The sequence below is a fragment of the Dromiciops gliroides genome, chromosome 3 (assembly GCF_019393635.1).
Source record: "Dromiciops gliroides isolate mDroGli1 chromosome 3, mDroGli1.pri, whole genome shotgun sequence".
Taxonomy (NCBI): Eukaryota; Metazoa; Chordata; class Mammalia; order Microbiotheria; family Microbiotheriidae; genus Dromiciops; species Dromiciops gliroides.
The window spans coordinates 177,506,494-177,521,102 of NC_057863.1; the positions used below are offsets into that span (position 1 = coordinate 177,506,494).

Here is a 14,609-nt window from a genome sequence, read left to right on the forward strand (position 1 = left end):
TCTTTTACTTGGGCATCTCTGATGTGAGGGAGAAGTATAGCTATCTTAGGTGTTCCTAGTGAATTCCCATTGGAGTGTTAACTTGTGTTCACCAAAAGAGACTAGCAGAGTAATCCTTTCTGCTAGAGAAAAGGATATCCCTCCTTTCCTTGTAAAGGACAGATAAAACTTTGCAAGGTCCCCAGATAAATAGTACAGCATGAAGATCTGAAATTAATTTCTTTCCATTGTGCTTGCTTGGCAGATAGTAGCATTTGCCAATATTTAATCCTTATTTCCTCAGTATTCATTTTTACAACTAGGCCCTAACCAGCTTGTGTCAGATATTTCTGAAATCTGAGGTCACGGAGAGATGCTATACATAACAGAATTTGGAAAAGATTAAGTATATGTGTAGCAATTTTTTTTTGGCTTTGAATCCCAAAGTTTTGCTCATAAATGTTGTCATATAGACATAGTACAGCTTGAAGTCAGGAGACCTGAGATCATTCAGATTATGGCTCCAACCTTTGCTAGTCACATGTCTCTGGGCATATCCTATCTGAGCCCTTTCTTCGTCTGTAAAGTGGAGATGATAATACTTGAGCTACCCACTTCAAGGTTGTTGTGTGGAAAATACTTTGTACTACTTAAAGTTCTTTGGAAATAGGAGCTCATATTGGTCCAATTTATGTGAGGCTCTAAAATTACACGATGCTTTTGCCACAAGGTGGGTGCCTTTGTGTAAAGTTCTAAGTTCCTTACTTCTTTATCAGGTTGGACTAAAACCTCTCATTCACTTGATGCCTCTGAAGACAATGACGGCTGGTCAAGTACTGAGGAGGCCCTGAATTCATCAGATGCAGAGGAAGAAGGTGGAGCAGGACCCAGGAAACTGGTAAGCCCTTTAAGGTATTCTCATTCTGGTCATGGAATGTTACAGGTGGACTTCACTATATTCGGGATAAATGCTCCTAACAAAATAAACCCAAGCCAAATTTTTATCATGTGAATCCAGTCTCTTTATGGTAAATCTGATAATCTCACAGATGTCTCATCTTCACTTCTGTGATCTGCGTCTAATTGGAAGCAGCCCCTCATGCTGAAAATTTGGGTTTCTCAGCCCTCTGAGGAACTTCTCTGCCGAATAGTTTTTTAAACAAAAACCCTAAATTCCCGAGAGCTACTATTTTGTGGTTTGAATTACACTGTTTTCTCCTTTTTTGAAAATTAGAATGTTCCTGCATTTTTGTAAAGCAGGGCATACCTATACAGACTCATGAGGTTGGTTGGAGTCTTAAAACTCGAATCAGATTTATTCGTGAGAGTATATTGCACTTCTATGGTCAACTATAATAATCTGTTTGAATTAAAGAGGTCTTCAAATGTGATCATTTTATCATCAAAAGATTATAAAAACAGCTAACATTTACATAGTGCTTACTATGTCCTAGGCACTGCATGCACTAAGCACTTTATAGTTATTTTCTCATTTGCTTATGTGATAGAAGTTCACAAGTATGAGCAGATTCCATCCTCTTGCATTTCCTCACAGAGGCCTCAATTCCCTCACCTTCCCAGATTTCCCTTCATCCCCTTCCTTGGCACCTAGAGAACCTACAGCACAGAATTAGACACTGCCTTATATTATGCTCTCATTGTTTCATATTAGAGTCCTACCCTTACCCTCTCTCTGAGGGCCAATACCATGTCCCCAAGTCTTTTCTGTCTCCATATCCTGTCAAAATTAATCTGTTCACTGAATATCTATGGATTGCCTGCCTCTCAATATACACTAGTTTATATATGTATGTATATGTGTACATCTATGTGTTATGGGGGAAATAGATGAGGGTTTGGGGTAGGGGTTCTTAGGAATTCCTCTTTAAAGAATTATACCCAGGGCAGCTAGATGGCGCAGTGGATAAAGCACCGGCCCTGGATTCAGGAATACCTGTGTTCAAATCCAACCTCAGACACTTAACACTTACTAACTGTGTGACCCTGGGCAAGTCACTTAACCCCAATTGCCTCACAAAAAAAAAAAGAAAAGAAAAGAAAAAAGAATTATACCCTCAGGGCAGCTAAGTGGCCCAGTGGATAGAGCACCGGCCCTGGATTCAGGAGGACCTGAGTTCAAATCCAGTCTCAGATACTGACACTTAACTAGCTGTGTGACCTTGGGCAAGTCACTTAACCCCAATTGCCTCACCCAAAAACCCCACAAAAACCAAAAAATAATAATTATACCTTCTTGCACACAATTCCAATTAGAATAAAATAATATTTTATTTAGGCTCTAGGGAAAGGAAACCAAGAGAGAAGGCATGGCACAGAGGTGTGGCTCTCTGAAATACCTATCTCCTCGAGCAGAAGACAAGCAGATATTCTTATGGAGGACTGATGGTGGTCCAATGGGCTCATCATCCCCCTTACTGGGGGAGGACTGTCCCCCAGTGGTGATTGGGAGGATTTGGGTGAGAGGCAGCTCTGATCTCTTAAGCCATCTCTGTCCTCCTCAGGCCACAAAGGCAGCAGCCATACCTAATCTTATCTCCCCAAGGGGTAGGGGAGACTGAAATGGAGGGTGGTGGTGGTCCTGGAGCTCAGTCCAGATCTGGTGTTGCTTATCTCTTTAGGTGTGTCTGTCCTTTGGTTTAGTTTCTCAAGGAGAAGTTTCCTTGATTTCCCCCAGAAAACTTCTGAGGTTCCCCAGGCCCATAATATATGTATATATGTGTGTGTGTATATATATATATATATATATATATATATATATATATATATATATATATATATATATATATATATATATGTGTGTGTGTGTGTGTGTGTGTGTGTGTGTGTGTATGTATATATATGCACACACATATAGGTATAGTTTATATATTTATAATCCATCAAAAGACAGTGTTTTAGGGGCAGCTAGGTGGTGCAGTGGATAGAGCACTGGCCCTGGAGTCTGGAGGACCCGAGTTCAAATCTGGCCTCAGACACTAGCTGTGTGACCTTGGGCAAGTCACTTAACCCCAAATGCCTCACCAAAAGAAAAAAAAAGACAGTGTTTTTCTGCTCATATCCACAGGAACCCAAATACTGTAAATAATTTTGTTGTTACCCTTTCTTCATTCCTTTTTTCCCCCTCTTTCCCCAACCTTAGGTTCCTGGCAAATATACAGTTGTGGCAGACCATGATGAAAAAGGAGGTCCAGAAGCCCTTGCTGTGAAAAGTGGAGATATAGTAGAATTGCTACATGAGGGAGAAGAGGGACTTTGGTAAGGGAGAAAGTCATCTGTGCTTTTTACCTTTTTTAAGACTTCTTTTTTAAACACATGGAATAGAACCATTTGACAGATACCACCTTTTTTAGGTTTGTAAAGAACCTGACCACCAGCAAGGAAGGCTGGGTACCAGCCAGCAACCTGTTGGCATTGATTGGCAACTCAAAATCAGCTCAGTCTTTAAGCAGCTCAGGTAAGACCATACTGCCTGCATGTCCAGGGTTTCCGGCTTTCCCATTCCAAAGAATATATCTATGTGTTCAAGAGCAAAGTTAAAAGTAAAAGCGGTGACAACATCTATTTATTCTAAATAATTTTCCGTCTTCTCTAGAATCTGGTACCGGCTCCACCTTTCTGAGCTCCTCCTCAAGCTGCAGTGAGAGTTGCAATGCCACCTTCTCGGACATCAAGGGTTAACAACTAAGGGCTTACTTATTATTCCTGAAAGGAAGATACCATGTTCAAACTTCTGATGGTCAAAATGCAGGAGCAAAAATCATCATGTACATCTGACAGTTTTGTCTTGCTTGGAATTGACTTGGTTTAGACAAGGGGAAGTTTCTTTTAAGGATAAAAAAGATTCGGATGATGACTCTGAGAATCTGAAAATAATTTACTGGAAGAACTCCCGTGCTGTATGTAGAACATCATAAGGTGTAAGAATAAAAGGAAATGTGCTGAAGAGGGACACGCAAGAAGCTTCTCATCTCTAGTCTCAATTCCTGAACTTAATTCTTAATGTACAATATTCCAATTTTCACAGAAAGATACCACTTCAGTCATGCCACATTGGAAGAAATGGACAGTGGTGAATGCCCTGGTAAAAATAAGACCTTGTATAAAGTATGGCTAAGCAAACTTATGCTACTAATCATATCCTCAACGAACATTCTTTCCCAGACACTTATGGGTTGATAGTGTCAATTATAAATAACTAGAAATGAGGTTTTGATCCAGTTATTCTGCTTTTGTTTTCTTCTGCAAGAATATGCATCCTTTTGAAATTAGTCGCTAAAGAAATGAACATTTAATTCACTGACCCAACAGCCTGGAGACAGGACTATTTTTATCTTCTAGAAGTTTTTTTTTTTTTAAGATAATTATTTGGTGGCCATTTTTTTTTTTGTGGTACTTTGGCCTCTAATCAAGTTCTTTACCAAGAATCACCATGTTTACCAAAAAAAAAAAAATTGATACCACCTTTGATACAGAACTATTTTTTTGTTATTAGGGTTCAGATTTAAACATATTTGTAAAGTTAAATGCTATCTTACCTGTTTATAAAACCAAGGTAACTGCATTCAACTGAAGCTCTTTGGTTGTTGGTGAATGAAATTGGGTTGATTTTGATTGCCAGAAGAAAAATAGAAACTGTAAAATATTCATCTTCTTTTTCTACCAAAAAAAAAAAAAAGGTGTGAGGGAACTCTTTCCATTTTTTAAGAACTTCTCTACTTTACATATCTTTTTTACTGTTTTTAAAGAAATGGTAAAGATGCAATTTTTGCAGGCTATTTGCCCAACCAGTGTTCTTTATGATAGCCTGAGATTCTCTGAGATCTAGCCTTCTACTATGCAGGCTTAGACCATAGCTGGTCTATTCCAATCCAGAACTTTCTTCTGCTTAAGAATCAAAACTTTGGTTGTCCATGTAACATTATTTTACAGTACTTCAAATATATCAATATAAATGCAGAGGAAATTTTTTTTGCTCAAGGCAGAACTGAAAAGGAAACACCTCATTTTTGTTTGTTTGTGTTTGTGTATGTGTGTGTGTTTCAGAAAACAAAACTCTTGTTCTACTGATTGTTGAAACACACCCTGTACCTGATTGGGGCAGATATTTTTTATATGTATGTATATATGTTGATGTGTGTACATATGTATATATAAATATTGATGTAAAGGATGTATTTATAGTCTCCATGCTGCTGAGAGTATGTCACTTTACAGTCCCTAAATAGAAGTCTTCATGAACTCCAAAAACACGAGACTGATCAGGGTTTTTGTTTCCTAGTCTGTGTCTCATATGCTCTACCAAAAGGAAATCACTCTACATTTCCTGGTCTGTGACTCTTCTTAGCCAGAAACCTCTTGCCTCAAGTGCGGTATTGAAAGTAGAACATGGGAAGAGGCGTATGATGGCTTTTCTTCAGATTTGTAAATCATTTGTAAATGCCATGTAACATAATTTACTCAAGTCTACTCGGATGCTTTCCTTGTGGCAGACTCGCTACTTTGTGATTGTCTATCTCAGCACTTTAAACCTCACATTTCATTCACTGTTACTTTTTTTTTCTACTGCTAATGTAAATGCCATACAAAATTAGAATTCTTTATTGTATGTATTATGGTTGGATGAATAAATTTCAGCAGCTCTTTGCTGTATGTATATCCCTCATTTTATAAAGAGAACCAGAGCATTCTCTATGTGTCTTCTTACTGTATCAGTGCAATTTGCTCCCCCACCCCCCACCCCCTCCACCCAAGGTCCTTGTGAAATGTATGTCAATTTTGGAGGGTATATAAATCTAGCCTTAAGTAGGATTTGCTTGAGCTTTCTTTGTTTTTTGTCTTAAAGTTATTATTCCCTTGTGAAGGGCTCAGCCTCTCATTCTGTGTGGTATTGGAGAAATCACCTGTCTGTTCTGGTCTTTTAGTTCCTTCCATTCACCTGTAGGTTAAGATGATAGCATAGCACATTATACTTTCTCACTTTCTCACTTTCATCCATCCCTAATAAAGAAAATGAGGGAAAGGTTGAAAATGTGTGCAAAGGGGAGTTTCATCATCTCGTTTCTATGGAATGGGGTGTTCTGGATCATAGCAACATGAATCTGCACAGCTTAACATAGTTATGTTGCTAAGGCGGTAATACTGGGCATCCTTTTAGCACCTTCCTGTAGGAAACTATAATATTTATTTGAAATTTATCTCCTTTACTCAGCACTGACTTATTCAAGCAATACTTAGTGTGCACCTTCTATGGTAACTATTCTGTTAGACAATGGCAAAGAGAAAATGAAAGAAATCCCCAAAACATCTCAAATAGAGACAGGTAGCATTATCCCTATTTTCTGAAAGAAGAAACTATGACCTAGCAAGTTTAACTTATTTTCTCAAGAGTGTAATGAAGCTAGACCAAAAACCTGTTTCTAAATCCTAGTCCATGATTTTATTCATAATCCCAAACATGTTACTTCCTAGTCTTGGACAAGGAAGATACCTCAGAGATGATCTAGTCCAAAGTTTCTTAAACTGTGGGTCTCAACCCCATATGGTGTCATGTAACTGGATATGGAGGTTGTAAAAAATTTGGCAACAATAAGAGGTTATATATACCTATTTTATATACCTATATACCCGGGGGCACATAAAAATTTCTCCAGTAAAAAGGGGTCAAGAATGGAAAAAGTTTAAGAAGCGCTGATCTAGTCTAACCCTCTTATTTTTCACATGAGGACACCAAGGCTGATAGATTTGAGTGTGATTTGCCCAAGATCACAAATCCACAAAGTATCAGAAGTGGAATTAGAATCCAGCAATCCTTGACTTTTACCTAACTGCACATGTATAACCTATACTGATTGCTTTCTACCGAGGGGAAGGAGGGAGGGAATGAGAAAGGGTTAGAATTTGGAACTCAAAACTTTAAATAAATAAATAGAATCCAGCAATCTTTCTACCATACCAAAGTGCCTCTATAGAGTATATTTAATTTAGCTGATCCTTGAAATTACTATTAGTCCAGTAATTGATATGAGTTTCATAATTTCTGTTCCAATAGCACCAAAAAAATCTGCATGGGAGAGAAACAAGGGGTTTGGTTTTTTGTTTTGTTTTTAAATGAGTTTCTGTTAAGTGATCATGGATATAAGGAGAGTAAGAGACCATGAAACCAAACAGATGGCATTGTGGAGTGGGGGTGGGGAGGACACTACAAACCTCTACTTCCTAGCTTGCTTGACCTCTCTGGGATGCCATGTTCTCATCTTTAAATAAAGATGTTGAATTAGCTATCTCCAAGGTCCTTTTCAGTTGGACCAGTCTGAGTCCTTTTTACCTTTTTACTTCAGACCTTTAAAGACCTATGGTTTTGTTTGGCCATCTCCCTTAGCCCATAAGGATCACAACCCTTCCATACCTTAGTAGATGATCGTCATGGATTACTTCATGGCCAAAAAGATTCATCATCTGGTGATGGGCCTGTCTGAACAAACCAGCACCTGCCAGTGCTTATGCTCCATTGAAAAACCTTTTAGGACCCAAGATCATCTCACTTGTATGAAAAATTGGGGGAGCAATTTGGATGAAATGAACTAGAGTTTTACATTGTTTTTTTTTCATCCATTAACCAAAGGCCTGACAGAAATTAAATGAGTTTTGATATTGAAGGCTGTGCACTTGTAGACTGAGAAAGCAAGCTTTGTAGGTGAGAATTTAAAAGCGTTGGAAAAACTGGAATGCTGACGTGTAGCTAGCTTTCTGCGGGTAAACAATTCCAACTGACCAGAAGGAATGGAATGTGTGAATAACAGAAACCCCAGGTCACAGATCTCTTCTGGGGAAGTTATTTTTAAACAGCTTAACCACATTGTGTGATGCCCTCCAAGCAACAGGATAGGATGCCAGCCAGCTGCTCCCACTGCCACGTCCACTATGGGAGATAAGCTCGAGACCATCAGCCAAAAACATTAGGCCTTCTCTGCTTGTTGGAGGGTGTGAAATGTGACGAAAGCAACAAAACTTTTTTAAAATTTTCCCCTGTCGGGGGCAGCTAGGTGGCACAGTGAATAAAACACCAGCCCTGGATTCAGGAGGACTTGAGTTAAAATCCAGCCTCAGATACTTGACACTTATAGCTGTGTGACCCTGGGCAAGTCACTCAACCCTCAATGCCCCTCAAAAAAAAAAAATTGTTTTCCCCCCTGACACCAGTTTTTAAATTTCTGTACTCACAGATGATCTGAAAAGGATTGTGTTGAAATGAAAGGCATTTTAAAACCAAAATCCAAAAAAGAGAGAATATTTTCCATGCTATATGCATTCAATATCTTGTGGAGACATATAGACAATGAAGAGTGTTTAACTACACTCCTAGTACCACCTGTGTGACCTTGAATATATCTCAACCTTCCTGGATCTCAGTTTCCTCACCTAAAAAATAAAGGGATTGTGACTAGATGGTTTCAAAAGTCCTTTCAAGTTCCAAATCTATGATCCTATGAACCCAAAAACCTCAAAGAACATCAAGTTCAACCTGGGGCTGAACCAGAATTCCCTCTACAACAACCCTAACAGTCTCAGCTTGCATTCCTACATTGAGAGGACCCAGGCTTGTTGTTCATCATGTCCAACTCTTCATGAGCCCATCCAGGGTTGTCTTTGGCAAAGATGCTGGAATAGTTTGCTGTTTCCTTCTCCAGCTCATTTCACAGATGAGGAACTGAGGCAAAACAGGATTAAGCGACTTGCCCAGGGTCACACAACTACTAAGTGTCTGAAGCTGGATTTTAACTTAAAAAGATGAATCTTCCTGACTCCAAGCCTGATACTATCCACTGTCCCATCTAGCTGCCTGATAACAAATGCATCCAATACCCCTTTTGAACAACCTTTTTATCTTGTTGAGCAACTGAAACCCCAGTGGGCCAAAATAGTTCTAGTTTAATAAATCTGTTATAACTAAAAGTTTTGTGCATTTGGTTGTCATCCCCTATACATTTTCCCAGTGCAAGAAAGCCAGTAAACTTCATTTAAAAAAAAACAAAACAAAACACCTACAACAGCATTTTATTGACCCGAAGATTCTGAAATTAGTTGGAAACCATTGCAATTATATTATTCGTTATCTTTAAGATAGGAAGCCTACCGTGGAAGGAGGAAATGAGAATTAATGGTAGAGCCAGTCAGGTAGAAAAGCAGGCAGTATCCAGGCATTTTTCTCTCTGATCATCTGCTTCCTTAGCATACCTCACTGCATCCTGGGAGCCTGAACCATAGTGCTTTCCTGATGCCACTCTCCTCTGCTGTCCCTTGCCGTCCAGATACTAGGTCTGCTGTACCCTACATGCCTAACTCCTATCTCCTAACATGATCTTTTCTCCTAATTATCCCAGCCCCTAATGATTTTACTTTATTAATAATTTCAGATGACCTGACCATAACAGTAGAAGAGCTGAGCCCTTCCCCCAACACAAAGATAATTGTCAGAAATTACAAAAGCATTTCCAAAGATCTTCAAATTTTCTTTGTCCACCTCCATTTTTCTTTTCTACCTGCTTTCATGTGTTACTAGGGCAAGAAAAGATCAGCATTTGTCTGTGGCAGATGCTATACTTGTGCTTCTTCCACAAGTAATACTCTTCATGGATACCAGTAGATGGCCCTGTGACCTTGGTCACCAAACATTTACTATGTTCCAGACAAACAAGTGCTCATACACTAAGTAGCTATGTGACCCTGGGCATGTCTATTACCCTTGTTTGCCTCAGATTCCTCATCTATAAAATGAGCTACAGAAGGAAATGGCAAACCACTCCAGGATCTTTGCCAAGAAAACCCAAATGGGGTCACGAAGAGTTGGACACAACTGAACAACAACATGCTAGACACTGTGCTAGGAATACAAATATAAGCAAAAACTGCTTACTATGATTAATGAAACTATAATGGGATCTCTTAATATCCAAGTTTCCTTAATTATATTGTAAATCAAACTAAATAAATTTCTTTTTTATACCAGAAAAAAATCTTGCATGTTATAAATTTTTTTCATAAGATGTGCATGTTAATATCATACAAGATTCCTTGGACTATCTATATGCAATGCAGAAAACAAAGAGATATATGTCTACCAAAGTATCACTAGTAGCTTTTTTTTTGTACTAATTATACTAAGCATCAGAAAACTACAGGATGTCCTCAAAGAGATACACAATCACCCAAAAGGAATTAGCTTAACAAGGAACACAAGAAAAAAACCAAAATAAATGAAGAACACTCGTGTCCAAATAGTGATGTGCTTGATATGCAATATACTTAAATGGATAGCCCATTGAATTAGTCCAATAATACATATATTTTGTATAAGCCCTTCAAATGGACAAAGAGTTTAACAAAGGATTGAATAAAAGAGCAAGTTATCTCTTATTTGGGAGACTGTTTCCCTTTTAATAATTTCAAGCTGCTTCCTGAAATAGACACTCATCTTTTTAATGCAAATGGCCTCCCAATGGTGCTTTACAGCTGCAATTCATGAAGTCAATGATGTCCAAAGGATGAGAACTACAAATGATCCAAAGGACAATGAAGAGACTCAAGGGAGTTATAAGTAAGCCTATTTCCAATGGTATTTCTGTACAAGGGGTGGTTTAAAAGATGTAATTGAGGAGATAAGATCTTATAAGGGATAGACAAGGAGACAACTGCTCAAGTACCTATGAAAAGTTTCAACACCTAAAGGGCTTTCTGAGCCTCCTTTTGGTCAGTCTTCTTGGGAAGATTTATTGGGGACTTCATGTGAAACATAGAAAGCAGCATTATGCAGAATTTTTTTAAAAATGGAATGGTTGTGAGATCCCTCCATGGATAAAGTATCAGTACTTCCAAAACTCCATTAATACGTACTAGGAAGGAGGCAGCTAGGTGGCTCAATGGATAAAGCACTGGCCCTGGATTCAGGAGGACCTGAGTTCCAAATCTAGCCTCAGACACTTGACACTTACTAGCTGTGTGACCCTGGGCAAATCACTTAACCCTCATTGCCCCTCGCAAAAAAAAAAAAAAAAAAAACCCAAAAAACCAAAAACAGAAAAAAATCTTAGATTCTTTATTGTTGTTGTTACTGTTTATTTATTTCAGTTGTGTCTGACTCTCCGTGACTCTATTTGGGGTTTTCTTGGCCAAGATACTAGAGTGGAAAGGGCAGCTAGGTGGTGCAGTGGATAAAGCATTGGTCCTGGATTCAGGAGGACCTGAGTTCAAATCTGACCTCAGACACTTGCTAAGTCACTTAACCCTCATTGCATCAGCCCCCGCCCCCCCCTCCCCAAAAAGGATATTGGAATGATTTGCTATTTCCTTTTCCAACTCATTTTACAGATGAGGAAACTGAGCCAAACAGAGTGAAGTGACTTACCCAGGGGTCACACAGCTACTAAGTGTCTGAGGCCAAATTAGAACTCAGGAAGATGAGTCTTCCTAACTCTCAGTTTAGCACTTTATCCACTGTACCACCTAGCTACCCTAAGTTCTTTTTTTTTTTTTTTTTAGTGAGGCAATTGGGGTTAAGTGACTTGCCCAGGGTCACACAGCTAGTAAGTGTCAAGTGTCTGAGGCCGGATTTGAACTCAGGTACTCCTGACTCCAGGGCCGGTGCTCTATCCACTGAGCCATCTAGCTGCCCCACCCTAAGTTCTTTGTAAGGCATATGAAATAAAATATATATGTGTTACTATAACAAAATCTTATTTCCCCTCATAAAACTAAAGCTTCGAAGTAGTCCTAGTCCAAATTAATTTTTCAAAGATCCAGCTACTTAATGATTCTAAATGCCAATACAAGAGCAATTCAACCAACATTTATCAAGCCTCCTTCATGCAAGACACTGTCCTTGACATTAGGGGAAACAATACAAATTAAATAAGATTGTCGCTCCTTTTGATGTAGGAAGCAAAAAAGGGTTTCACAGAAAAATTCAAGATCCAAGCTCTAATTTGGATAGGAGCTCTAAGAGGGATTCAGATCCCAGTTAATGGATAACTCCTTCATTAACATAAGTCAGGGCCCAGCTTCTCCTGTACCTGATGTGGGATGCAATTTGGGGTCCAATTGATCGTGAGTCGTCCCAAAAGAATTACAAGACTCGGTGACTCCGTTTCCCAAGTTTTATTGCAATACTTTGGGTGACCACAGGGAGAGAACCAGAATAGTGGAAAGGTATCTCTCAAATAGTGAAAGAAAAGACAGTTATATTTATAGTATGGATAAATTGATTATCAGTCTCATTATAATAATCAGATACTTGACACTTATAGCTGTGTGACCCTGGGCAAGTCACTCAACCCTCAATGCCCCTCAAAAAAAAAAAAATTGTTTTCCCCCTGACACCAGTTTTTAAATTTCTGTACTCACAGATGATCTGAAAAGGAGGGCCTGTCTTTCTCATTATAATAATCTGCATCTTTGGGAGGTACAGGGGAGGGCTTATCCTAATTTGGAGTTCCTGTGGTCCTAAACCAACCCCCAAGGCGGTACCTTTTTCAGTGGAGGTGTGTTTTGGGGGTTCACATGTCATAAGGTGAATCTGGGGACAAATTTGGCCTTTTCTGCGCATGTCTCTTTCTGGTTCCCATGCTTAGTTTCAACACATCTTCATTTTTCATTTATTTCTAGTCTAAGTTTCTATAGCTTATCAATGTATCATTGTTATAGTCTTAGGCCTTCATGGCCTAGCTCCCTCTGTTCCCATTATGGCTACTGATTACTGTGGGTAAGAGAACTTAGCATCCTGACTTGTAAGTTATCCATTAACTGGGGTCTGAATCCCTCTTTTTTTTTTTTCTCAAGGATCAGATAGATTTTTTTTTTAATTAATAAAGTATTTTATTTTTTTCCCCGTTACATGTAAAGATAGTTCTCAACTTTTATTTATACAAGCTTTCTAATTTCAGATTTTTCTCCCTCCTTCCCCTCCCTCCCCCCTCCCCTAGACAGCAGGTAATCTGATATAGGAGATATATATATATATATATACACACACACATATACATATATATATATACACATAATAACATTAAACATATTTCTGCATTAGTCATGTTATAAGAGAAAAATCAGAGCAATGACGAAAAACCTCAAAATAGAAAAACAACAGCACCAAAAACAAAAGAAATAGTATGGTTCATTCATTCAGCATCTATACTCCACAGTTCTTTTTTTTTTTCCTTGGATTTAGAGATCCTCTTCTATCATGAGTTCCCTGGAACTCTTCTGTACCATTGCATTGGTGAGAAGAATATAGTCCATCACAGTAGATCAACACACAATGTTGATGATACTGTGTACAATGTTCTTCTGGTTCTGCTCATCTCACTCATCAGCCCACGCAAGACCCTCCAGGTTTCTCTGAACTCCTCCTGCTCATTGTTTCTTACAACAAAATAGTATTCCATTGTATTCATATAACACAACTTGTCCAGCCATTCCCCAATTGATGGGCATCCCCTCAACTTCCAATTCCTTGCCAAGACGTAAAGAGCAGCTATAAATATTTTTGTACATGTGGGTCCCTCTCCCCTTTCCATGATTTCTTTGGGAAAAGGTCTGAATCCCTCTTAAAGCTCATATCTGAATTAGAGCTTAGGTCTTAGGTTTTTCTGTTAACCCCTTTTTGCCTCCTACATCATACATTAATCAGTACTCATAACAAAAACATAAAGAGGCAGGTCAGAGAGATCGTAACAATAACAATGATATACTGACAGACTATAGAAAATCAAACTAGAAATAAATGAACAAGGAAGATATTTTGAAACTAGCCATGAGAATCAGAAAATGACATGCACAGAAAAGGCCAAATTTGTCCCCAGATTCACCTTATGACACGTAAACCCCAAAACACACCTCCACAGAAAAAGGTACCCCCCTGGGGGTTGGCTTAGGACTCCAGGAACTCCAAATTAGGATAGGCCCTCCCCTGTACCTCCCTAAAATGGAGATTGTTATAATGAGGCTAATAATCAATTTATCCATACTATAAATATAATTGTCTTGTCTTTCACTAATTGAGAGATACCTTTCCACTTTTTTGGTTCTCTCCCTGTATTCACTCAAAGTATTGCAATAACACTTGGGAAACTAGGGGCAGCTAGGTGGTACAGTGCACTGGCCCTGGAGTGAGGACGACCTGAGTTCAAATTTGACCTCAGACACTTAACATTTACTAGCTGTGTGATCCTGGGCAAGTCACTTAACCCCAATTGCCTCACACAAAAACAAAAAAAAACTTGGGAAACTGAGTCACTGAGTCTTGTAATTCTTTTGGGACTACTCATGATCAATTTGACCCAAATCCACCCCACATCACTTTCTTGTCATTTACCATTCGATATGCAGTATTGGTTTCCAAAAGTGTTTGTGGTTGTGTTCCATCTAATTATTCAGCCTTTGTGCTTGAAGGAAAAAAAAATATGCTTTATAAAAATAGGTATTTCTTTTCTTTGGTTGTGGAATCTATGCTAGCTTTCCAATATCTCCTGGTGCTTTCTTAGTCACCAAACCACCAAAGCCGTGACTCCCTTATTTCCATCCTTGCTCAAAAAAGCAAACAAACCTATCAGCTTTCA

The 14,609-nt window shown here is 38.7% G+C and overlaps 1 protein-coding gene across 14 annotated transcripts in view; it reads left to right on the forward strand.

Annotated features, from left to right (window-relative positions):
- Window positions 1-5,676, forward strand: part of MCF2L (MCF.2 cell line derived transforming sequence like) — a 397,307-nt gene extending 391,631 nt beyond the window's left edge. For all 14 annotated transcript variants that reach the window (XM_043992544.1, XM_043992546.1, XM_043992552.1 and 11 more), the window contains 4 exons: window positions 756-877; window positions 3,140-3,255; window positions 3,351-3,454; window positions 3,593-5,676. In XM_043992544.1, the coding sequence (XP_043848479.1) occupies window positions 756-877; window positions 3,140-3,255; window positions 3,351-3,454; window positions 3,593-3,678 (428 nt within the window). In that variant the 3' untranslated portion in view covers window positions 3,679-5,676. The remainder of the gene's footprint in view (window positions 1-755; window positions 878-3,139; window positions 3,256-3,350; window positions 3,455-3,592) is intronic.
- Window positions 5,677-14,609: the final 8,933 nt, after the last annotated feature.